Raw genomic sequence first — 27,489 nt, 5'->3', positions numbered from 1 at the left:
GGGCAGGGTTGGGGAGGGAATGGAGTTTGAAAAGTTTGATAAGGGTTTGACTCTCAGACAAAACTTGTAGCCAAGAGGAAAAGAATCTATATTTGAAACATTCCGTTTCCAGGTACCATGTCTTCTATTGTTTTTCTCACTGAGTTGGTTGCACTTAATACCAACAATCCCGGTAGTCACACATCTATGTGTCTTGCCTGTTGTATCAGCTGTCATTGCTTCCTGGAAGGGACTTGGTGTAGATGTGACAGAACACCTTCTCCTGAGACCCTGTGCAAGCTGACTTACACTGACCAGGGCCCTGGTGGCCAGTATTGGCTCTCTTTGCTATGTCTCACCTGGAAGAGTTATGCCCAGGAAAAGGGAAAATGAGTGTCGAACTAGAAGTAAACTGAAGATCCAACATGTCTTAGATATAGAGGGGAAAAAAAACAAAATCACTATTTTCCATAGCACCTAGAACAGTGCTAGAAACTGGTGAGGAGTTCAGAAAAATCTCGACTGATTTAAAATCATTTGAAGCTGAAAAATGCCTTAAAGAAACATACCACATATAATGCATCTGAGAAAATAGGCATCTATATTCAACTTATTGTTTAGATATTGGATGCAGACTTTTGATGCATATTCTAAAAAACTGTATTCCAGACAGATGCATTATTTGTACTGCCGTGTCCTTTGCCTGCTTGTGATGAAAATGGGACACCTGTGCTTTGAGTGTCTCACTAATGAAGTCATTTGGACTAGGTGCTTTGCTATGAATGCATGGGCAGCAGACAACTTGAGGTAGGTTGCTTTAATGTCAAAAAATAAATCATTTTTTCACTAGTTTCATTTATATTATTATTATTTCATTATTCATTTTCCAATAGGTTGTATAAGTGTAGCGGTCAGAATAACTCAGAAGACCTGTGTCCTTTTCCTGACTCTGCCATTGCAAAGCTGTGTGGACTTCAGAAAGTCTCTGACTGCTTCTCGATCTAATTTTCTTAATTTGTGAACTCATAAGATAGTGCTAGATACTCAGGATATTTTAAAGACATATATATATATATATATATATATATATATATATATATATATATATATATATATATATATTTTAGTGAAGTTTTGGGTTCACAGCAAAATTGAGAGGAAAGTAGAGAGATTTCCTGAACACCGCCTGCCCCCACACATGCATATCTTCCCCCATTGTCAGCATCCCCCACCAGAGGGGTGCATTTGTTAGAATGGAACTTACACTGACACACCTTACTCATCCAAAGTCCACAGTTTCCCTTAGGATTCACTCTTTGTAGTATACAGTTTATGGGTTTCGACAAATGGATAATGAGATGTATCCAACAATAGTGTCATACATAATATTTTCACTGCTCTATAAATCTTCTGTGCTCTCCCTATTCATCCCTCCCACCTCTGCCCCCCTCCACCCCCCAACCCCTGGCCACCACTGATCTTTTCACTCCGTAGTTTTGCCTTTTCTAGAATGTCATATAGTTGGAATCATACTGTATGTAGTCTTTTCACATTGACTTCTTTCATTTAGTAATAAGCATTTAAGATTCCTCCATGTCTTTTGATGGCTTGATAGCTCATTTGTTTTGTGCTGAATTATATTCCATTGTCTAGATGTACTCCAGCTTATTTATCCATTCACCTCCTGAAGGATATGGATATCTTCGCATCTTCCAAATTTTGGCAATGAATGAATAATGTTGCTGTAAACATCCCAGTGCATATTTTGCACGATCATAAGTTTTCGGCTCCTTTAGGTAAATACCAAGGAGTGTGATTGCTGGATTGCATGGTAAGAGTATGTTTAGTTTTGTAAGAAAGTGGCAAACTCTCTTCTTGCAAAAATACGGCCGTATTATCTTGTATTCCCACCAGCAATGAATGAAAGTTTCTGTTGCTCCATATCCTTGCTATCATTTGGTGTTATCAGTCTTCTGGAATTTGGCCATTTTAATAGGTATACAGTGGTATCTCACTATTGTTTTAATGTCCACTTCCATGATAACATATTATATACAATATCTTTTCATATGCTTACTTGCTATATTTATATCTTCTTTGGCAAGGTGTCTGTTAAGATTTTTGGTCCATTTTTTAAAAATAAGTTATTTGCTTTCTAATTGTTGAGTTTTAAGAGTTCTGTGTGTATATTGAATAACAGTCCTTTATCAGATGTGTCTTTCGCAAATATTTTCTCCCAGTCTGTGGCTTGTCTTCTTATTTTCTTGATATTGTCTTTCACAGAGTGTAAGTTTTTAATTTTAATGAAGTCCAGTTTATCCATTATTTTTTTCATGGATCATACTTTTGGTGTTACAGCTAAAAAGTCATCATCATACCCAAGGTCATCTAGGTTTTCCCCTATGTCATCTTCTAGAAATTTTATATTTTGTGTTTTACATTTAAGTCTATGATTCATTTTAAGTTAATGTTTATGAAGGATGTAAGGTCTGCATCTAGATTTATTTTTTACACGTGGATATCCAGTTGTTCCAGGACAATTTGTTAAAAATACTTTCTTTGATTCATTGTATGGCTTTTGCTCCTTTGTCAAAGACAATTAACTATATTTATATGGGCCTATTTCTAGGTTCCCTATTCTGTTCCATTGATTGATTTATCTATTCTCTCACCAATAACCCACTGTCTTTCTTACTGTAATTTTATAGTAAGTCTTGAGGTCAGGTAGCATCAGCCCTCCAACTTTTTTTTCCTCCTTCAGTATTGTTTTGGCTATTCTGGGTCTTTTGTCTTGCTCTATAAGTTTTAGAATCAGTTTATCATTATCCACAAAATTACTTGTTGGGATTTTGCTTGGGATTGCATTGAATCTATAGATGAAGTTGGAGAGAACTGACAGCATGACAATATTGAGTTTTCCTATCGATGAACATGGATTATCTCTCCATTGGTTTAGTTCTTTAATTTCATTCCTCAGAGTTTTGTATTTTTCTTCATATAGATATTATACATATTTTATTAGATTTATACCTAAGTATTTTTATTTTTTGGGGGTGAGTAATATAAATGATGTGTTTCCAATTTCAAATTCTACTTGTTCATTGATGGCATATAGGAAAGCAATGGACTTTTTTTATTAACCTTATATCCTGCAAACTTGCTATAGTTTTTTGTCAGTTATTTCAGATTTTCTAAATAGACAATCATGTCATCATCAAACAAAGACAGTTTTATTTCTTCCTTCACAATCAGTCTACCTTTAATTTCCTTTTGTCTATCTGCATTAGATTGGACTTACAGTACAATGTCAAAAAGGAGTGGTGAGAAGAAACATTTTTGCCTTGTTTCTGATCTTAGTGGGAAAGCTCTGAGTTTCTCACCATTAAGTATGATGTTAGCTGTAGGGTTTTATAAATATTCTTTATTAAGTTCAGGAATTTCCCTTCTATTCAGTAATTAAAAAACAACAACAACAACAACAACAAAAAACACACGTAGTTTTCAGTGGCTTTCTCCAATGAAAGGAAACACAGAAGAGAATAGTCATTAAAAGAGACACATATACTAGACACTTGGGTAAGGCTAGAATTTGAACATAAAATGAACCTCAGAAGAACCTGTCATTTGCAATAATGGGCTTTTTCCCCCTTGGCATCACGCCTGCGTTGTTGCCCTCCCCTGACCCTGGGTCAGCCTTGTGCAGTGTGTTCACTGTTGTCAACTGTTCATCGTTTTCTTAACTTTTCCCAGTTCCCCATATGGACCGTTTGGATCAATGAACCCTAAATTTTGTGGAGTAATAACTTTGATTTGATGATACATACCCTTCCCCAAAATGTAGTATATCCTATATTTATTTTAAAATACGAAACTATGATTTGTTTTGTGGTGAGACTTTTTGCAGTATTGGTGCAGAAAATTTGGATACCTTCTGTGGCTGAAGCTGAAGTTAGTTTTTTATAAAAAGATTCCTGTTAGTTTATTGACTCACTCAGTGAACTTTTTCATTTATTCAACAAATTCTTGAGTGCCTTCCATATGTCTAACTCTGTGATGAGCACTGTGGCTTATAGAGAACAAGACGAAGGATCTGATCATGAGGGAGGCAGACGCATGAGTAGATAATAACATTAAGTTATGGTGAGTATATTGAATGTAATTTGCTCAGGCATTTTGCACAGAGGAAGGGGCAGGTAGATAATCTGAATTTCAAGTCTGCTGTAGTCTTGAGTGCTTCCTTAGGAGTTACTTCCTAAGTCGCTCCTACGGTGAGTCTTTAAAGAATAAGCTAAAAAGTAAAGTGAGTTAGTCAGGGTCAAGTCAGAACAAACAGAAACTACTCTAGATATTTCAAACAGAAGGAATTAAAATAGGTCATTAGTTACTCTGGTACTGGAAGAGCTGAGGCACCAAACTAAGCAAGATAAGGCAATCCTGAGATTAGCAAAAGCAGGGGAACCACTACCAACTCTAGGGCTGAAAGGACAGAGGAAAAAGGTCTATTATCACCCACAACTTAGGGCCTTCTGGAACGCTGGAGAAGGATGAGAATAATGCTAATGGTGCTACCTTGTAGGCGCTAATGACATATAGGAGACCCTGTGGCCAAGCAAGGGTGTGTGTGTGTGTGTGTGTGTGTGTGAGAGAGAGAGAGAGAGAGAGAGAGAGAGAGAGAGAGAGAGAGAGAGAGACTGAGAGTTACCCTTCTCCCTGCCCTCTAATCTTCCACCGAGCCTCCCTACCAAGAAGTCAGTCAGCTGGCAAAGGAGCTCAGGAAATGTCATTACCTGAGGGAACAGGCAAATGCTTGCACCATTCATTGGCAAATGAAAAGGCACAGGTGAGGGTTGGGGTGTCTTGGGTGCTAATGAAAGGAGAAGGATGTACAGAGAGATATCAGCATAAGCAGGAACGCCAGGACAAGGAATAACATGGACTATGCACTGAATCTCAGTCAGTCGACATCATTGCGGTTGCCAGTGTGACTTGGAGATTGGTAGGAGCTGAAGGGCAGGAAGGCCCCCAACATGATTGGTTTCATGTAACTACCTGGTGGAGGAACTGGCTACCTGTAGGCAGTGGGAAGACACTGAAGAATTTTCCCTAGTAAAGTGGCAAGGCCACCTTTGTGTTTGAAGTCACTTGGACGGTTGTGTAGACTCAGCGATTTTGAAAAAGCAAAGATGTACTCATTTCCTTGCTTTTAGCCTTGTCCTTCTCAAATTCATTCCAGCAACAAAATAAAACAAAACAAGGAACAACGAGAAGCTATAAGAAGAAAATGGTACGAAGGATGAAAGGATGAGAATAATTTAATTGACAGAATGATTGAATGTGCAGGTGAGGGAGACGGAGGGGCCGGGGATAACACCCAGGTGTCTAACCTTGGCTGAGTGGGGGATGATGGTGTGGCCAAGTAAGGTTAAGTTTGGGTTGCAGAGCCCATGGGGCATCCAGGTAGCAATGGCCAGAGGCAGATGGCCATCTGTATATATGGGGATCAGCGGTTCAGTGAGAAGAGACCAAGACTTTTGATGTATAAAGAGCAAAAATATGGGAGCCTTAAAGGAAAAAGAGAAAGAATGTGAGACAGGGCAAGATGTTATTGTTGGATTTTAGTGGTAGGAGCTAATCTTGTTCTAAAATCATTTTCAGAGGAAAAAGAAGTAGAAACAAAATTGTGATGGGTTAAGAAGTAAAAGGATACAAGAAAGTGCCAGCAGGGAATATAGATGCTTCTTTTGAGAAGTTTGGGTGAGAGGGGAGAAAAGATGGGATGGAATCCAAAACTGGGATGGATTTTATTTGCGGGTTTGATGTAGTTTGTAGGATGTTTGTGATCAGGTGCAAAAAAGCCAGAGATGGGTTTACTCTTTAGAGGGTAGAGATAAAGACCAAGGGGCTCAGGGATGGAGTCAAATCTGGAGAAGTTTGGGAGACCTTTCCTAACTGCTTGCCAAGTAAGTGATCTTATGCTGCAGAGACAGAGCAGTTAGAATCCCAGCCTTTCGGCAAAGAGCCCCTGTAACACCTTCCAGTTACAAGTATAAAGCACCTCTATGATTATCTGTATGATTTTAGGAAATAAATACAAAACCTAGCAGTTGTATAATACCTTGCAACTTTCAGATTGGGTTCACAATTTCTTTAAACTCTGTGATCACCTCATAGCTGTGTGTGTAAAGATGGACATATACGTGCATACAAACCTCTGTTAGATATTTATATATGTGTGTGTGTATGCACACACTTGTATACAGTTGTGCATACACACACACATACACACACACACACACACACACCCCTATATATATTTCATTGTCTTGGGAAACTCCTTGTTAGGAGCCTGAGACGCAAAGCAGGTACAACTCGATAAACCTTTCACAATCCACATACGATTTAACCCAGGTCTTCTGATTTCAGCTTCCTGGGAACAGACTCTGTCAGACTCTAGACAGACTGGCCTAGTGGCAGGTAAGGCACTGCCCCCTCCACTTTACTTCCTGGTTCACCAGGCTTTTCAGCCTCAGACGTTTTGGGGCCTCTGCTCTGGCACCTCTAGTGTTCAAGGTGCAAGCGGTTTCTCTGTGCACCATGAAGCCACTCCTCATGGTGGCGGCTCTTCCTCTCCCACCTTCCTGTTTTCTGACACGGAGCCTCCCCAGGTTCTGCCCACTAGGCTTCCCTGTCCTAGGCTCTTCCTTACCACACACGGCAAGGAAAGGCAGCAGCAGGGTCCTTAAACCCGCACACCTTTTCTTTAAGGCCTGATTCTCAAATTCTCTCATCTTTCTCTGTGACCAGATTTCTTCCAGTTTCTGAATTCAGTATTTCTCACCATCCTACTCAAGGCCCTGCCAACCCACCGCTCTTTGGAGCCCCTCAATCCTGGTGAGACTCCTGGTTCAGTCGCGTACCAACTGGCACCAACGGGCCAAGTGACTCAGCCTGATTGAAGCTCAAACTGCTCCGTAGCTGATTGTGAGGATCACAGCAGAGGGTGTATGGGAAGGGTCCAGCTCAGTGCCAGCTTTAATCAGTCTTAGCTCCCTCTCCCCCACCAGAGTGGCCTGGAACTCTTAGCCACATTTCCCAGCACTGAGCACACTAATATAATTAGCAACATTAGTATATCTAAAAGGCAGTTACCATTTAATTGCTCTGGCCCCAGCCAGCTTGAAGTTCCTCTTCATTCACTTCTAATTTGGAGCTCGGGGTTTTCAGTCCTACCCCAGCTGGTCACAAAACCACTGCCTTAGAGAGAATTGAAATGACTTCAGGCAGCCATTGATTACAAGATTTAGATTTGGCAATTCCATCTATTTTGTTCTGTGTAAAAATGCAAATATCAGTTTGCTCCTGGCCAGGGAACAAATCAGACCAATTTAAGCAGCATCTTTCTGTGAGTGAATTATCTGGCTTAATTAGACCAGCCTGCTCTTAAGAAGGCATGCCCTCCCCCATATGTCCAGTACTGATCTTCATTAAAATAAATTGGTGCCTTTGTATAGATTCAGACTCAGAATCAAGTTTCAGGCATCTCTTCTTAAAAGACATTTATTTATATTATATACTCCATTTAAAGGAGTCAATTCCCTTCCCTCAGCCTGTGAAGTTTGTTTATCTTTGTGCTACTGTGAGAACCTACTGCCCGAACGAAGCCCATGCGTTTCATTTCTCCTCCTTTGACGCAACGCTGCACAAAGTCACAGCAGTCTCTAAGCAGGAGGAACCCAAAGTACTTCGAGATTTTGAATCCACATCTTTTGCATCAGAACTGCACATGTGCCTTGGAGAAAAACCTCGATTGCCGTAAGCCACGTGGAAAGCATTTACATCTGAACCACTTTACGTGTGATTGTGAGCTAAAGTGAGTTCTAAATAACTTCAGCAGTTTGCAAGTTGGAAAACAGCCTGGGCCATATACATTCTCCCTTAGTTCTTTTTTCTGTTACATCTTATGCCAGAGTAAATGGAAGCTGTAGAGAACCTTTGAACTCCTCAGTTCTCAAATGACCTCAGTGAAGTTGGATTGGCAGAGCCTATGTTTAGTTTCCCAAGGAAGACATTTTTTTTTCTTTCCTCCTTGAAGTGTACACAGGACAGTTACTTTCCTTGGTGGGTGATGCAGCATTGTTTCCTGGGCCGTCCTGGCTCTGGGCCATGTTTTGAGAAGTGGGCTGTCTGCCCTCAGAAGCTCATCAGGGCAGTTCTTGGGGATCCTTGGAATTGTACCCAGGTTTCTTAGCACCTCTGCTTCACCATTCAGTCAGCTTTGTTTTTCCCTGTTACTTCCCTTGCAAAAGAGCTGTTGAAAGCCAGAGGTCTGGAGTTCAGTGCCACCTCTTCCTGCTGATTAGGGCAAGTGGCTTAGCTTCTCCAAGCGTCGGTTTCCTTTTCTCTGAACTGAAGATTAAACATAGCCCTGCCCATACGCGTCCCTCTCTTCTCTGAATGTTTTACTTTTGTACTCATGACCATGTAGTTTATTATATTGTATTATTATTTACTAATTTTTAATAATTAAAATATTTAAATATATCTGATAATAAATGATATGACCTATTAGTTATGTGTGTATGTATCCATACACATACTATAACATACAAGGTCAGACAATTAAGTTTGCAAACTCATCATAGAAAAAGTGCTACATACCTCATTGCTGAATATCACTATGGTCACCTTCGAAGTACTCCCCTTGGGAAGCTATGCACTGATGCCAGCGCCTAGTCCACCCTTCAAAGAAATTTTGGAACTCTTTCTGGAATGGCCATCAGAGCTGTCGTCATATTACCCTTGATGTCCTGAATGTCATCAAAATACCTTCCTTTCAATAATTCCTTTATCTTCGGATAAAGAAAGAAGTCATTGGGGGCCAGGTCAGGTGAGTAGGGAAGGTGTTCCAATACAGTTATTTGTTCACTGGCTAAAAACTCCCTCACAGGCAGTGCTGTGTGAGCTGGTGCATTGTCGTGATGCAAGAGCCATAAATTGTTGACAAAAAGTTCAGATGGTTTTTGTCTAACTTTTTCATGGAGCCTTTTCAGCACTTTCAAATAGTAAACTTGCTTAACTGTTTGTCCAGTTGATACAAATTTATAATGAATACCCCCTCTTATATCAAAAAATGTTAGCAACATCATTGCAATAAGTTTGCAAACTTCATTGTCAGACCTCATATATATATAACATATTCATTATGCATCAGTGTGCACTTACAACTCGGCCCTATGCCTCCAGAAGGCAGGGACAAAGGCTTCCACTTCTGTGTGTCATTCTTAGAGTCCAGTGCATGCTGGGCACATGATAGCTTCTCAGTAGACAACCAATTGAGTGCAGTCTTACGAAGATACCTTGTAATGCAGGCACTCTGGTCCTGCACCCCAAACAAGAATGGTGAAGCTGAAAAGAACACCAAGGAGCCGTGGATAGGAGTTTCATACAACTATTTTCTCGATGGTGACTGGTCGAGACACAAAAGCAAACATCCGCCAGTACCCCAACGCAGGGTCTTCCTGCACCACAGTCTCGCTGGTGGCCGGGCGAGACACAGGAAGTAGGATCAACACAATCTGCAATCCTCAATCCGAGCTTGCTAACCCCACTTGCTAGCCGCAATCTGCCATCCGCTTCTCTGCCAACCAACCAACCCCTTGCCAGCGTAGCCACGGCAGTTATATTTGTGGCTAATGTCTAACCAGTAACAGCTGATGGTCACCCAGCCACAGCTATCGCCATCTGATTACAGCTAATGGCCATCTAATAACTGAGCCAGCACCTTTCCACGTGAGGCCGAGAGCCTGGAAACTGCTCTCTGGGACTCTGTCCCCAGATACCTCTTTAGCCCTACTGTGCCATAGTTAACAAAGAAAAGTATTATCCATCAATCAAGCCAGTATTCACAAAAATTAATTTTATTCCCCTTATAATGTGTTCTACTTTTCTGGTATAGATATAAACTTGAAGAAAAATGACACATATTTTATACTTTTGCTTCTATGCAAAGGAGCATATTCCATGTTTGCTAATCCTTTGAAAAACAAATGTTTATTTAAGCCTTTGGGGGTGGGGTGGGGTGGAGGGTTTATAAAACATTTTTTTTACCCTAACCTTCAGCTCTGAGAAGTCCCTATTACTTGCTGTAAATTGTCACTATTTGGGCAATATTTGAGGAATAGCATCACATAGACAGTTTCTTAATTCATTATCCCAAAATTAGATCTCAAACTAGGGTGGGCTATATGTTGTCTGCTGGTCAGGGTTGTTCTTCACTGCTCTACAAATTCATGCCACTCAATGTTGGGCCTCTGCTTAAATGCAGTCAGAAACAGGGGTGCGGGGGGCTCACTACTGCTGGAAACAGCCTTTTCCTATTTCAACGAAGGCATCTTGAACTAGTGTACAGAATTTTCAAAATCTTTTTGAGGTGCAGAAGTGTAAACACCCATAATGTGTGTCATTATCATGGAAGGAGACGGGAGATGACTAATTGCTTTCCAAAAGCATGCATGACTTGTGTATTATGAACCTGAGGAAACTCTTCTCAGAAAGAGTTTACTGTAGGCTCTATAAGTTGGGTGTACCAATTATAAACCATTAGGAGAAGATCAAAAATAGTGAACAGAAAATTCACAATCAGACAGCGTGTGTGGAGAGGCAGTGAAGAAGGACCAGTGGTTTTGGAAGATACACTTGGCTTTGATTCCTGTCGCTATTCCCCAGTTGCTTTGAGCAACTTACTTTCCTCTCTGATCTTCTGCTTCCTCATCAGTGATATGAGTATGATATTAAAGATTAAGTGAGGTTAACTTTATAAAGCCAAACATCGACATAATGTCTGGCTCAAACTGGTGTTAAACAAATGGTAGCCAATATGAACGTTATTGTGTTATGACTATTAATTATTATTATTATTATTTTATTATTATTATCTCAGCCCTTTTTACTGACTGCAGTTGACACTGAGGTAATGGAAATTTCTTAGGGAAGAAAAATGTGGTGTGGGGACTCTGAATTGTTACCTGTCTTAGTAGTCAATTAGGGATAAGGGGTTTAATAGGAAGTGTCAGCCCCCCAGGCCTGTCCTCCCCCCTGTGTAATTGTGGGGGCTAGCTTTTTTACCTATTAATGCTGCCATAAACCTCTTATACATACCCTTCCTGAAAGGGTTGGTGGGTACCAAATACTGATCTTATGTAGATAAAATATCAGACGATTTCTTGTTACTCTAATCGTTTTCTTTTTAGGTCAGTGTTGTCCTAGGAAAACAGCTCTCCCCTCGCCAAAAGCCCTGATTTGTAGCATTTGCTAATTTCCATGGTGTAACTGCTCCCAGCATACCCAATGTCAAGCTCCCACCCAACATGAAGTCACTGAACACAGAGTTGGAAAGAGACATGCACAGTTGCTCATGTCAGTGCAAGCTGGCTCCAGTGCACCGCTGGGTCAGACTGAAGCATGTGTTGTGACAGTATAGGATAGGATGGTTCACAACAAACTTTGCAAGCAAAGACAATAAAGGGAAAGTAGTTTGTCCCCAGAATGGATCATTATGACATACTTGGCTAACAGAATTCATACAGAAAGTGAGTTAACGCCAGATTACTTGAACATTGTGTTTCAGTGCCATTTGTCTGTTCTTGATCTGTATTCTCCAATCATACTTAGGACAGAAATCTTTTCCTAGTGTCTTGTGCTCGGCTTGGGAGCGGGGGGAAGGAGTCTCCCTACGAACTTCCAAACTTCCTTCTTCCCTCACTTCTTTATTCCCTTCCCACCTGCCTTTGCAAGAATTTTCTTTCTCTTTTGTAATCCTAACAACCACTTAAGGTCACCAGAACAGGTAAGAATATTCCTGCTTTCCAAAAATGGTAGAGAAGCTAGAAAATTATTGTACTTAATAAACTCTATCATGTATCACTGTCATTGGCAGTTTGTCATTTTGTTATTTGGAAATGTTCATTGTTACTCAGACATCTACCCCCACTTCTTTCCATTTTTTTCTATGAGTAGAGAGGGTAACTTCAGCCTCTTGCCCACTTTCCTTTGCTGTCACACATTTAATTTTATTCTCTCCCTCATCGTTGTTGAAAACTGTACAACACTGTATCTAGGAAATCGCATTACAGTGCTATAAATACATTTCTGAGAACTTTTAATTATGTGATGACACCTAGAACTTTCTCATCATAGTTAAGTCCCCAGAGATGACAAAACAGAATCCTCTTGGGAAGCTCTTCTGTTTTCAACAGCTCATCACTAGAGCAAGCAGAATTCTGTTACAGACCATCTTTGAACTGTTAGGGTGACACCAGCTCAGGATTTTGTCAACGTACAGCAGATTAAAAAAACCCAGGTCTTCACACTGAAGACCTCTTAAAAGTCATCCAAATGCCTCATGACTTAAACTGAAAAGAAGACGACATTTGAGGTAACCGATTTGCCATTTCCCATGAAGCCATCTGCCAGATGTGCTTGAGGTTGTCGCTTGTACCATCCTCATCCTTGCGAGCTTGGTTGGAAATATGTGTTTACTTTATTCTACAAGGAAATGCATCACTGGACATTTGCAGACATCCTTTCTTCTCATTTTCAGTTTTATATCTGTCCACCTCGTTAAAAACTTGGTGGTGAATGCCATGAAAATTGTTTATACTTCTGGTTTCATGTTGGATTCAGCCGGCTGCAAAGTTCTGCACTTCACGGCAGCTCTGGCGAGTTCACTGGCCATCTGGTTCACGTCGTACTTCACGTTGCTCTACCACCAGAAGCTTTACCGAACTGTCCACCCCTTGAGTGAGGCTTCAAATCCAGACCATCAGAAGCATTGCTTGAAGGTGATTTCTGCACTTTGGGTGACTGGTGTGGCTCTGTACATCCCACTTTTAGTCTATACTAGAAAATCGGAATACCTGAGCACAGGAAATGATACATACCCCTTGTCTACTAGCAGGATTTATGTGGATTGCATAACTGACTTTGGAAGCAAGCAGCTAGAGTTTTACTATGGGAAAATATTTTTAGTTTTGATCGATATTCCTTCTTTAGTCATCTTAGCCTTTGTCTGTTTCTGGATGTCTTTTTTTTCTTTCGGAAAGGAAGAAGATGACATATGGTGACATCTGGATTGGAGATGATGATTCAGAAATTGAAATCCTTAGAAGGGCCAAGTTTAGGATTTTATTAATGTGGCTGATCACTCCACTTTGGATTTCTCACTTTATCTTGGTCTACTTCTTGAAAGACTTGGCAGCCTGTGTCTTTTTTCCAGCTGTTCTCACAGCCCTCTTCAGGCTTCTCTGCTCTTAGTCCTTCCTGCTTATGTTGGTGAATTAAAGAATGAAGTTGGTGTCCTTCTGGGGTGCCAAAGAGGAAAAAAACCCAAGAACAGCCTGCAAATGTTCATCTTTCTCCATATGCTTAACAGCAAAAAAACTTGGTTTTAATGGATGGGAAAGAGGTCCACATCATTGGAAGGTGCCACTGAAGTTTCCATGGCCCTCATCAACAGACAGCTTCTGAAAGGGGGACTAGAGATTGACTCCTGCCCATAAATAGACTTCTGCAGGACACTGTGCAAGAAGAAGATATATGAACACTAAGTTGTTACAAGTTGAAGACAAATAGTCATCACAACGTTTGTTGTTTTAGGAGAGTAATAAGATTTTTAATGTAGAAATTATAAAGTGAATCAACATGACCATAGTCTGGAAGTAAACTCAACATAACAAACAATATATTAAGTATTTACTCTATGAAAGGTATTGTGTTAAAGAACAGCATATTGTTGAAACTGTGGATAACACTTCTTAGCTGAATTCCTAAAGGTATTTAACAGTAATCTTGTGTTTTCATCTTGTTTTTCTTTAAATGCTTTGATGCATATTAGAAATGCATTGCTTAAGTATGTAATGTTCAGTTTTTGCACTTTTAATCATAGTACCCTGTCTAAGATAGAAGCAGATTTTGTCCATTTTCCTTCAAGTGTCTTTAGTAAATTAAGCCTAGATAAAAGTATTGGATTAAATAATTAGTGTTTGCTAAATAATACACTGTGTGTATGTATAGATATGCAAATATTTGGTTACTTATAGACATTGAGCCCGCTATACTTTCTTAATTGCCTATCAATCCATACCCTTCTTCAGGAAAAAGGGACATTTATTTTACAGCGAGTTTATTTCCTCTTTTCATATTAAATGGGTACATTTTATTTGGAAGACTTGATAAAATCTTCATAATAACCTGATTTCTGGATTTGGATGCAATAAAAATAAGCACATCATAGTTATAATTTAAAATATACAGCCAGGATTTTATTTTTCACAGTTAGCCAGGGTAGCCATCTGGACTGCTTCAGGTTCAATGAGTAATTATTTTAAATATTTTATGATGCATACATGTCATATAAGCATTGACTTTTAAATTAATTCTTATTAGATTCTTGCATTTTTCCATTTTCCTTCTTTATTAGTAGACATGGGATTTATTATACTGTAGTTCTAGTGAATGAATAGCCCTACATTGAGAGTCTTGCTCTAAAAAGGCTGCATCTGAAATTATAAACCTGGATCTCATTAACAGGAGAAACTTAGGGCATCTTTGTTGCCATGATGTGTTACGGAGAAAGGAAATTTTAAAGTAACCAAAGCCCAGATTTTGTAGGGTTTTGTAGGCCAACGTCTGTCCCTTGTATAGCACTGGAAATTAAACACACATACACACACACACACAGACACACAGACTTCAGACCTTCTGAGGTTTCTGGGTGGTCTTCATGGGAAATGCTTAGTCAAGTCCACTGAGGCAGTTTAATCAGAAGGGCACTAGGCATGGATCCTGTATAATGAAGTTAGCATCTGTGGAGATGGGGGATGTGGGGAAGAGGTCACCATCTTTTAATTAAGTGCAGATGTAGCCAGGGCTGGGACGAGTCATTGATCTTAGGTAGTAGTTCTCAAATGTGGTTCCTGGACCAGCAGAATCAACATCACCTGGGAACTTGTTAGAAATGTACACTTTCAGGCCTCAACCCAGACCTATTGGATCAGAAATTCTTGGAGTTGGACCCACCAATCTGTTTTAATAAGCCTTCTGGGTGATTCTCAGGCACACTGAACTTTGAGAACCATTGGCCTACGGTTACTTGGAAGTTTAATTCTCACAAACGTTGAGAGGTATGAGAACGAAGCCAAGACAACTGACTCCTGACGTAGTCTTTAATGCTCCCCGTGCATGTTGTTATTATGTCTACTTCGGTCTAAAATGAGAATCAGGACTGTCATCTGTGTTCCGTACATGCTCAATGATAATTGCCAAACAAATCCACCGTAGAAATCAAGCAATCTTTGCAAAATCAAGAGTAAAGCATCAGCACTCCAGGTGTGCCAAAAATTTGGAACTCCGATTTGGATAGTTTCCTGTACATAGCTGCATAAAGGATCCAGTTCCCAAATTGTTCCATAGTTCCTTTCCAGAAGCCGGTGCAAGACACAGTTGGCTTCAGCCCAGGCTCAACTTCCTAGTGCTAGAAATGTTTCCTTTTTCTTCCCAGATACTTTCTTTTTGTTTGGGCCTCATGAGGTCATAGTTTTGTCCTCATGGAGTTGATAAGTTTTCATCTACAACAGAGAGTAAATCATATGCTTATTGAATGAACAACATTCCAGTTCTTTTTTAAATTATTCTCTCTCTCTCTCCTCTCTCCCTCTCCCTCCCTCCCTCCCTCCCTCTTGCTCTCTCCCTCCCTTTCCATTAACCTCCATATTTCATTCACATTCCTGGTGAGATCAGTATGGCAGATGAAATAAGATAAGGGATGTTCAATAGAGATTGTCATGGTAGCCCCCTGGAGAGGGGTCAGAGAGGATCAGGGCTGTCCTGAGATCGTGGTTTGGCTCCAAGGATGTTTCCACTGCCATCTCAAACCGCACAGAATCTTTGAGTTAAAAGGTCATCTGTTCCTCCTTCCCATGCATGATTCTCATCTTTCTCCCTCAGAGGATCCCTCTACGCCTCTATATGACTGATTTCTTGCTAGGATGGTTGTGATCTCATAAAGCCACCCCTCCATGTCAGCCCATTCCATGTGTCATTACTAGTAAGTCTTTTCTGAAATCAGCAGCCTTGAAATTTTCTCTTAAGGTCTATCCTTGAAGTCAAATTCTCCTTTTACCCGATGGCTCTTTAGATTCTTAGGGTGAGAAAAGAGCCCTTTTGTCTTCTCCAAGTTAGATATTTCCTTAGCTGTGCTACATGAGATGGTTTTCTGACCATCTTGAGTTCCTTACTCTGTCTTGGTACAGCCCACTGCACCTGTGGCTTTCTTAAGAAGTGGCATCCATAACTGAACACAATATATATTTTTTGTGTTTATGTGTATGTCTATATGTTTTTTATGTTGTGCATTCCTTTTATCTCTCTTGTGCAGCTGCTGTGAGCATAGATTCTTTTTCTGCCTTTCAGAAAAAATTTTAAATGTTAAACACATTTAAAATCACATACACACACACACACACACACACACACACACACACACACAAATTAAAAAGTACCTCTACCTCTAGTCTTAAAAACTAAGGTCTTTTCTTATTTATTTAATTTTTATAAAGATGCTTATTAAAATATAGTGAACCTACAATATTATATTACTTTCAGGTATACAGTATAGTTATTCAACATTTATATACCTAAAGAAGTGATCACCATGATAAGTCCAGCAACCGTCTGACACTGTACCACACTAGCACAATATTATTGACTATATTCCCAATGCTGTACATTATATCCCCATGACTTGCTTGTTTTATTCCTGGAAATTTGAACTTCTTATTCCCCTTCACCTTCCCCTCCTTTAATTATAGTTGACATTCAATATTATTTTATATTAATTTCAGGGGTCCCACACAGTGGTTAGACATTTATATAATTTAAGAAGTTATCCCCCTGCCTAGTGCCCACCTCGCACTATACATAGTTATTACCATATAATTGACTATATTCCCTGTGCTTTTTTTATATCCCATGACTATTTTGTAACTGCCAATTTGTACTTCTTAATGCCTTCACCTTTTTCACCCTGCTCCCTAAGCCCTTCCTATCTATCAACCCAATAAATCTAGTACCCATCTGACATCATACATAGTTATTACAATATTATTCACTATATTCCTTATACTATACCTTACATTCCCAAGACTACTTTGTAACATCCAATTTTTCTTAATTCCTTCCCTTTTTTCACCCATTCTCAATGCCTTTCCCCTCTGGAAACCATCAAAATGTTCTCTGTATCTATATGAGATTGTTTTTGTTTCGTTGGTTTGTTTTATTCTTTAGATTCCACATATAAGTGAAATTGCACCGCGTCTGTCTTTAGCTGTCTGACATACTTCACTCAGCACAATACCCTCCAGGCCCATCCATGCTGCCACAGATGGCAAGAACCCATTGTCATCTATGGCTGAGCAATATTCCATTGTATATGAGTACCACCTCCTCTTTACCCATTTTTCCATCGACAGACACCCAGGCTGCCTCCACATCTTGGCCTTTGTAAACAATGCTTCAATGAACATATGGAGGCACACCTTCCCTCAAAGAAGTGTTTTGGGTTTCTTTGAATAAATACCCAGAAGTGGGACTACTGGGTTCTTCTTTGTCACTTTTTCTAGGTTTCTTTTAAAGTCTATTTTGTCTGATATGAGTATTGCTGCCACAGCTTTTGTTTGTTTGTTTGTTTGTTTGTTTGTTTCCATTTTCATGAAATATCCTTTTCCCATCCCTTTACTTGCAGTTTGAGCTGAAGTGAGTTTCTTGTATGCAGCAGGGGCTTGTTTTCTTATCCATTCAGCCACCCTGTGTTTTGATTGGAGCATTTAATCCATTTACACTTAAAGTAATTGTTGATAGATATGTAGTTATTGCCATTTTATTATTCATATTTTTTATCTTGTTGTTGTCTTAAAGCAGCCCCTCTAACATTCCTTATAATACTGGTTTGGTGGTGATGACCTTCTTTAGCTTTTTCTTATATGAGAAGCTCTTTATCTGTCCTTTGATTCTAAATGGTTCATCTTGTTTGGGACTCTCAGTGCTTCCTGGGCTTGTATGCCTACTTCCTTCACCAGGTTAGGGAGCTTGCCATCATTATTTCTTCAAATAGCTCAATATTTCTTCAAATAGTTTCTTCAATTATTTCTTCAAATAGTTTCAGTTCCTTGCTCTTTCTCTTCTTCTTCAGGTACCCGTATGATATGAATATTGGTACACTTGATGTTGTCCCATAGGCCCCTTAAACTCTCCTCATTTTTTGGGATTCTTTTTTCTTTTTGCTGTTCTGATGGGTGTTTTCTGCTACCTTGTCTTCTAAATCGCTGATTTAGTCCTCTGCTTCATTTAATCTACTGTTGATTCCCTCTAATGTAGTCTCCATTTCACTTTGTATTCTTTATTTCTGACTGGTTCTTTTTTATGTTTTCAATCTCCATTTTTATGTTTCCTATCTCTTTGTTGATGTTCTCCCTAAGATCATTGAGCAGTCTTATAACCACTGTTTGGAACTCCATATCTGGTAGATTGTTTGTTTCCATTTTATTTAGTTCTTTTTCTGGAGCTTTGTTCTGTTCTTTCATTTGGGATATGTTTCTTTGTCTCCCTCCCCATGTTTCTATGTATTAGGTAGGTCTGCTATGCTTCCTGGTCTTAGTAGAGTGGCCTTAAGTAGTAGGTGTCCGCTGGGACCCAGTGGTGCAGTCGCCCAGGTCACCAGAGTAGTGTGCTCCAGGTGTGTTCCCTGTGTGGGTTGTGTGTGCCCTCCTGTTGTAGTGGAGCCTTGATAGCTGTTTGTATGTCAATGGGAGGAATTGACCCTCAGGCTGATTGGTTGTGAAGATTGGCTGTGAGTACAGTGGAGGAGCTGTGGTGCAAAGTCTGACCCTACAGAGCAGGGTTTGCTGTACTGGCACTCTGGTGCCTGCCCAATCATCCCTTCGGGTGTGTAATCCTTGGAGGCAGCCAGGTGATGCTCCAGCCCATTCTGAAGCTCACCACTGGGCCTGTTAGCCCCAGAGCCTCCTTGGAAGGGATCTACTGCAGACCAAGTTCAGCTGCAGTCTGTGCCCTGCCCAGGGCCATCTGGCATGAGCCACAAAGCAATCCAAAGATGGCTGCCACCTTCGCTGTACTTGTAGTTGCCTCGAGAGGCCAAGCTGCAAACCAAGGCCAGTTCCTGCTAGTGCCGGGCTTAGGGCTGCTTAGCCAGACATACGGCACAAGCCAAAGCGAGATGCTACTTGTTTGGGTTTTGTGAACCTTTGAGAGATTTTAGGAAAGTCTGCAGCATGAGCGAAGGCAGGCCATTTATATGGAAAAGCCATTAGAAGCGGCTGGGGTGCAACCAAAAGTTAGGTGGGGCGTGGCCTCAGAGAATCACTAGGGCAGGGTAGATGAAAGGTGATAGCCAGGTTGAAGGAGACTCAGATACAGTGGCATCTTGTGCCTGCACGCAGCAAGGGGGAGGGCTCAACAAAGAAATAGTGGCTTCCACCAGCTCCTCCATCCTGGATAAAACTGCCCCTCCAGCCCTCACCCTAAAGCTAGACAACTCAATTCCTCTCCATATGTCCCTGGCACCTTTCGTGCCACTTCCCCAGCACTGGAGCTCAGAGCCAGTGAGTCCATCAGTGAGTAAGTCTGTTTGCAGTCCCCTTAAGAGGAGCACCTAGGACTGCAGCTGCCTTCCTGCTCACTCAGTCAAAATCTTTGCTGATTTTCACAACCAAAAGTTATGGAGACTTCTCTCCCTGGCACTGGAACCCTGGGCTGGGGACCCTGGTGTGGGTTTGGGACCCCTCACTCCTCCAAGGGGACCTTTGCAGCCAAGCTATCCCTCCCGATTTTTAATATTCACACGCAGGTGTGGGTCCAGCCCATTATGTGTCTCCACCCCGCCTACCAGTCTTGAGATGGCTTCTCCTCTGCAGCCTTAGTTGTAGGGCTTTGGTTCAGCTAGACTTCAGGTGATTCTCAATAATGGTCGTTCTATAGTTTAGTTGTAATGATGTGGTTCTGAGAGGAGGTGAGCACCGTGTTTACTTACTCTGCCATCTTGACCAGACATCTGTTCAAAACTAAGGTCTTTTCAAGCTCTAAAGTTCTCGTATAAGTTGGTTCATGCTCATTATTTATAATTTAGAAATAATGAAATGACCCCCGAGTTATTGGCATGAATTCTAAACTACAAGCTAGGGCTAAAAACTACAAAAAAGGCCAACCTTTATAGAGGTTTGTCAGAGCAGTTCTGATCTCTAGAATGAGGTTTCTAGTATAGTGCTTACTTTTTAATAAGATACAAGGAAAGATGATCATAATCAGATTTTCTTTGAAGATGAAGTCTTAAACCAACTGGCTATGGAATATAATGGAATACTAGTTCAAGGGTATCTGTAGGCAAAGTATATTAGGGACTCAAAAGTCTATACACTTTCTTTCATGATGATGATCTTGCTTACCATTTCTATTTAGTCTCTTCCAGAAAGTGGAAAGAACAAGTTGTTTGGAGTTCCAGTTCATGAACACCAAAGTCAATACAATTCAGGGCTGAGGATATCTATGAAATTCTGACCCATATGGTTCAAAGACATGGTTATGTTTCAGAGAAATCTGGGGGTGAATCATGAGGTCTCTGGGCTTGTTGGGAAGTGGTTTGTCTGAGCTGGTGTTGCCCATACTTAGTAGTACATAACCTTCCTCAGTTTTGCCATCTGTAAAATAGGAAGAATATGATTGCAAATCACAATACACTTTCTCTGCTTCCCTCACAGAGTTGTAATAAAGTCAGATAAAAAAATATTGATAGTGATTTGAAAAACATAAAATGTTTGACACTGGTAAAGTGTTACCTTACCATTGCAGTTTCGGTAAGCTGAAATAAGGAAGAAAAGCAAACTTAACATCAGAAGCCCTGGCTGTGTGTCTGTGAGGCAATTACAAAACCTCTCTGCGCCTTGGTTTACTTGTATTCACAAAGGAGATTATAAAGATATTTGTCTCCCAGGGTCTTTGTGAAACATAAATGAGAGAGTATATGTAAAGGTACCCAGTCCTAGACCCTTGTGCAAAGTTTTATTTCAAAGTTTTATTTCACAAAACTATTTCACAAGTTTTGTTTCTGTGGGCATTCAAACAGGAAATACAACACCCCTTTCATAGGAGCTGGTGCAGGCTCAATATTCTATATCGAAACCTCCCATTCGATAGCAAACATTCACTTGTATTTTCTCCAAACATCCCAGAAAATTTGACATTCCAAGAAAATGTGTTTTGTTTGCACTATGGCTTTGGAAATACTGCACCACCCCTGCTTACCACCCCAGCTTGGCCCTCACCCTTCAAGACTCCTTTTTTTTTTGTAGAAAAAAGAGCAATAGGTGCTCAATCCGTGTGCTCCATCTTTCTGGAAATTCTCACTTGCAGGCCTTTGCTCATGCTGTAACCAATACTGGAACACTTCCTCCTGCCCCTATAACACCCTCTTCCTCCAGCTTTCAGCTCAGATCTCACCTCTACTAGGCAGACTTCCCCCATTTCCAAGGTGTCTCAGACTCCTCTCTATTTTTTGTTTTAGCAAGGACTGTGTTATATTGTCATGGCTTGTTTTCTTGTCTGTCTCCCCTCTCCTGTGTGCCCCCTACTGGCACAGAGAGCAGTATAGGTCTTATCCAGTATGTACACGCAGGAATATTCCACAAGTGAAGAAGTGGATGAGATCTACAGAGCTCGTGCTTCCCCCCTTTTTCTTCATGTGTACTTCTTGGCTCGCCTTCAGTTGCCTCTTTCCAGTAGAAATTTCTTGCCTCTATCATTTTTCTGCTTCAGGACTAGACGTTTAGTGACTGCCATGCTTCTGGCCACTGTTGAATCAAAGAGTGAAAGAAACTGAATCCAACATTTGGAATGAGTTGCTTCCTTGCCAGCCAAGCTACTGAGCCAACTGGGGACAACATTTCATATATTCCACTTTTTTCCACCCAAGGATTCCAGTACTGAGTTTCTGATTTATTTTTTTTTTTTTAAGCTCTTGTTATATTTAAAGAAAGTCAGTCTAGTATCTATGTTCAGGCTTTCAAACTGAAAATTTATCCCAGTGGAAACTGAGTTTGTGTGTGTGTGTGTGTGTGTGTGTGTGTGTGTGTAGGTGTATAGGGAGCTGCTGTGTCCCCAAGTATTGGTGATTTAAAGAGTAAAGAAAGAAGTAATGCAAATCGATCGAGGTTACCTCATCACCGAATGTACTCTGCTCATTTATTTTGACAAGCCTCAACTTACTTTTAATTACGGGGCCTCGTACTTTACTGGTAAATGTAGCAATAGTGACTTTGGCAGAAAAGGAGAAAACTGTGTAACACGAGCCTTCAGAATGAGTCCACGTTGACTCCTTATAAAATGGAGTGAGGCAATTGATTTTAAGAAGAATTTCTGTAGAGCAATTTATGTGATATGTGACTGTAGTCACAAATCAGTAAGCCTTTTATGAGCCAAGCACACCAGAATGTACACGTTAAAAGAGTGTAATTTCTCAAAGAAATTTTGTTGGCCACTCCAAACGTTTTCCAGTGATGCTGCCATTACCCAACAAATTTTTGGAAGTCCTCATTTGGACTTATTTTTAGAATCAGTTTTCAAGTTATGACTACAACAACAATTAAAATATCACCTGAAAATCAGAATACTGAAGGAGGAGGCTATTTTTTAAATTGCTTACCTACTTTTTATTATCCAGTTGGACTCTTTCCCAAATTGAATCCTCCCTTGAAGGAAGCCACTGGCCCATCACTGAGGCCACTCCTGAGAAGGTGACATGGTGTTGATAGACCCATTAGAGCAATGAGCCCCTCCCTCCCACTTTAGCAGGCACTGGAGGGCCTTCTGTTCTTGGCAGTTTATAAAACTCAGTGAGAGTGGGAAAAATCCTACAGACATTGTGTACAGCTGATGGTGATTATTTTGTTCTTTATCTCCTCTAGCCAGGCATCAGTTTGGAGTTGGGTAGAGTTTCTCCCAATACATTGGGAACATCAAAATAAGGGGGGCGGTATGTCACCACAGCTTCTGCATGGCACACAGCTCCCACCACCTAGCCCTGTGTCTGCACGTCCTAATATTTTTATTCTTTCCCTTTCTATAACTTTTCCTACCCAAACTGGAAGAGCTATACCGTTAGAAAATGTTTCCATTACTCTTCTCTGCTCTCCCACGCCCTACCCAATCTCCATCTTCACCCCTACCCCTCCCGATAAAAAATTAAACGCACAACTGCCTAAGTGAATAACAAACTAAACCTTGCCAGCGGCAGTAAAGAAAAATGAAAAGCCCAACTGAGATGAAATGGAATCATTTCAAGGGGTCAACAGCACTGAAAAGGAAGGCAGACCTTGTAAGAGATGAGTTGGGGAAAAGGGGCGGCGATACAAAAGGTCCTCGGGCCCTCAGAGAACCTGGGAGGAGTAACGGCAGTTTGTAGGGTCAGGGCCGATAGGGTGGGAGTGCCGTCCACATTTATAAATGACTGGGTCCTGAAGTCCCAAGGAGTCCAGGACCAACTATAATGCCCAGCAATACAATCTCATGTAAAGGGAGGCTGAACAATATTTTTCAATTAGGCGTAAACCCATCCTCGTTGCCCTTGAGTAAGACTGGTCCTCTTGTGTCCGAGCTGCTGGTCTGGCCAGAGGGCGACGGCTTTGGTGTTTTTCTGGGCTTACACTTGGCACAGCTTCCAGCCTTCCCCTCTAGTCACAACAGTGAAATGGCACCATGTAAACCCACAACGCCAATCACAACAAGGCAAGACCCCTTCCTTCCTCCAGTTGTAAAGGGAGGGAAACATAACCTCTACCTCATAACATTTATGATGTTTGTGGAGGTTTTCTTTCTCTAGTACCAAGAGATACAATGGAGGCTCCGTAAAAGCACGGATTGTAACATGCTAGTAGTTTATTTGTAAGACATTTTATTTTGTTGCTGTTGTGGTATGAGAATTTAAAACAATCTTAGAATACAAACTCCATCTTAGAATCCAAATGAAGTAAACATGATTTGGCAGGAGGTACCAATAAAAAAAATAGTGAGGAGAGGGTGGTACTTATTGTTTAATACTGAATTCCTTTGAAGAGCCCGACACTCAAATGCCCCAAAGGCCAGGCAGGGCATGTCAGTGAGGAGAGCAGATGGGAGGGGAGGGGGTGAACTGGGGAGCAGGCCTCCTGGACAGGTAGGGGCAGCTGCGGCTCAGCTGAAGCCAACTGTTGTTACTGGGAATGCAGACCTGTGCTGCCACAGCTTGAGACATTTTTAAAGTGAAGCCAAAAACCCAGAATTTTATGTGAAATCACCCAAGGTCTACATGTTGGCAACTGATTCGATTATTTTGAAAACACTGCTAGAGCCAAACATATCACATCTGTAGGCCAGATTCGGCTCATGGGCCTGCAGCATGTGCCCTCTGTAGCTGTACAGAGCCCATATGTCCTTGGTCAGAAAAGGGGCTCGCTGGTTTCCATTGTGGGCTGGTGTGTGGGATGGGATGGTGCCAGGATACCCGGATTAGAAAAGCAGCCACAGCCCAGCTCAGTTTCCTTATCATGTTCCTTATTTGTAGCTTCTGCTCTAACCTGACCTAATCCTGTCCCATCGCTTCCCTAATTCCTCGGACAGGAGTGCCTGAGGGTACCAGGTGCTCAGAGGAAGGGCAGATGAGGAAGGAACAGGCAGTGAACACTGGAACTACTGTGGACTCACCCACAACCGAGAAGAAGCAATTAATGTTGGGAATGTGGCCGGGATTGGTGGTGAACCACGGGGGTTTTTGCACGTTACAAATGAGGATGTAATATTTTCAAAGTGGCACCTGGCAAGAGAGAAGCATTGAAACCAGCTCAAAGGAACTGGGTCCTGGATAGAGGAAGGTATCTTAAAGGAGATGGCTGCACATAAAGGCCCATTGGGAAGGGAAAGAGAGTCCTGCATGCCTTGCGCCCCTTAGTCTGAGGCTGGACAATCCAACCGACTGAGACAAATGTGAGCAGTGGCCCAGGTCTTCCTGTAACGGGCTGGAACTGTTGTAACTCCTGTGTTCTGGACTATAGAATAAAGAATCTTAGTGCCATCCTCCTAGTCCAAATGTAAAGGTTTTCTGCTTTAATGTCATGATTTATGTTATCCGCTGGCTGTGTTCCATGAGAACGGCCACACTTGAGTGTATATTGCTCTTCATATTATCAGAACACCTCAAACAGTGGCTCAGTGATTATTTGTTTATTTTCTTGGTTAAGACGTATTCATTTACATTTTGCATTTAGTTTTGTATTTCTGTATATTTGTAGATCCACTTGGTCCGGTCCCCGCATTGATGCATGTTTTTTTGCTTCATCTCCCCATGTTTCCATGTTTCTGGTGATATTTTCTTTGTACCGCATCCTGACACCTAGCACCATCTTTGTGTTCACCAAAGCCATGGGAATAGTGTATAAATCAACAATTCATTGTGGAGAACAGACTTAGTAAAAAGCAGTTGGATTAGGAGAAAGCCTGTTAGCTGATGAGCTGGAATGCAGAGAGTCTAGATTGTCTCAGAATCTACCAGAATGGAAGAGAACATCATGTTGAGTAACTTGCATATATGAGTGTGTTTTTCTCTGAAAACCTTTTGAGGATTAGAGGAAAAGAGATATATTTGTTGTATGAGGCAATTTGCTTAAGAACCTATTTTTGGATTTCCATAAGTAATAACATTTCTGTAGGTGTATATATATATATATATATATATATATATACACACACACACACACACACACATACATATATATGGGTATATGTATACATATATTTTTAACAAATATAAATTTATTTTCATTTTTATGTTACTGTGATTTCAGAAGAACTTTTAATATTTATTGTAAATGGAAAATCTCATTTGAATATGGTAGTAGCATTCCTAACCTTTTCTTGGACCAATTCTATATCTGCTATAATTAAAAATGTATAAAAATGGTACATGCATGTGGGAACGGGAAGGAGAGGAAACATTGAAAATTTTATCAAGTGATGGGTTTGAGGTATGAGTTGGCAAGTGAGTATTTCCCCCTTTATTATAATTCTATTTGTGTAGCTAAAACAAACAAACAAGACAACAACAACAAAACACCTCAAAATGAGAAAGCAGTGCCTTCAGAGTAAGAGTTTCCTTTAAAAAATAAGTATTTTTACATTCTTGATCTTATTGTAATTAGTCCATTTTCATTGGCCTAGATTTATTTTCACTTTCCAGGAATGCATTTCTTTCTCTTTGGCAAAGTACCCCTTGATTAGAAAAAGGAAAGAGGAGAAAATAAATTACTTCTCACGCCTTGGTATAATACATAAGGCGGTCTTTATAATAAGAAAGACAAGTTACAGGAAATGGTACTGTTTTCGATATCTGAGAGTTGGGCCTGCGGAAGATAACTTCACTCTAAGGCACTGCCAGGAGGTCTATATTTCTGTACTTGACATCTGTAGGTGCCACTGCCACCACCGATGGTGGTGATGATAAGTGATGAGAAAATGAACTATGAGGTGATGTATCTTCCTTGACAGATTTAAAGAATTGCCACAGGCAGCCCCGAGGCAAGTGCTGACTGAGGACATTCAGTGCTGACGCCAGGTCCCTCTGGTATAGTCAGGCAAAGCTATTGGAAGCAGGGGCAATGCAATAACTCTGGGGTTTAAATCTGTACTTAGGTACTTGTTTTAACTTTTTCTTTTTTGAAGGATGAACCGGGGGTTGTACTATAAATGCTGAAGTATCCATTACTGTTGGTTAGTTGGTCTTTTGCTTGTGTAATTACTGCAGAGATTCAGCATTCATTGCTCTGTGGATAGCATCCAGGGAAATGCCCGTATAAACGTTGGAATATGGCTCTCCTGAGATTTCAGGGCTACTCATCCTCAAAGCCCTACCCCAAGTGTAGTATGTGCAACGTGTGGGTCAATGCTAATACTGATCACACAGAAAGAATTTGACCTGACGTAGCGTTCCGGAAAAGACAAACAGGCATAAGTGAAGTAAAGCAAAGGACTATGGATACTTGCTGGGAAGCCATCCTGGGGGCCTGGAGGAACTACGCTTAAATTAAGGTTTCTGGAAAGTCAGGCTGGGGACACTTGAAGAGAGAAAATGTGCTCAAAAGCAACATTAGCCCCACATACCTTTTCCATTTTGTTTATTTAAATATAGATACGATTTTTGTTTGTCAAAGTAGCTAATCTTTTTGCCTGTCTTTTCTGCTTCTGTCTTGTCCAGGAATTTATAAGTATTTGACCTTACTCAAAATGTGCAAAGAAGAATAATGGAAGCCCCTGAATACCTTGATCTGGATGAAATTGACTTCAGTGATGACATATCCGTAAGTATTACTACTTGTGAATAATGTTTTCTGGAGACTCTGCCTTTACCTACACGGGCTGCTT

The 27,489-nt window shown here is 40.7% G+C and overlaps 1 protein-coding gene across 8 annotated transcripts in view; it reads left to right on the top strand.

Annotated features, from left to right (window-relative positions):
- SNCAIP (synuclein alpha interacting protein) overlaps positions 1 to 27,489 on the top strand; it is a 141,407-nt gene that overhangs the window by 50,139 nt on the left and 63,779 nt on the right. For all 8 annotated transcript variants that reach the window (XM_074328559.1, XM_074328558.1, XM_074328564.1 and 5 more), the window contains exon 2: positions 27,323 to 27,425. In XM_074328559.1, the coding sequence (XP_074184660.1) occupies positions 27,369 to 27,425 (57 nt within the window). In that variant the 5' untranslated portion in view covers positions 27,323 to 27,368. The remainder of the gene's footprint in view (positions 1 to 27,322; positions 27,426 to 27,489) is intronic.

The sequence above is a fragment of the Rhinolophus sinicus genome, linkage group LG03 (genome assembly GCF_036562045.2).
Source record: "Rhinolophus sinicus isolate RSC01 linkage group LG03, ASM3656204v1, whole genome shotgun sequence".
Lineage (NCBI taxonomy): Eukaryota > Metazoa > Chordata > Mammalia > Chiroptera > Rhinolophidae > Rhinolophus > Rhinolophus sinicus.
This window is presented reverse-complemented; position numbering and strand designations above follow the sequence as displayed.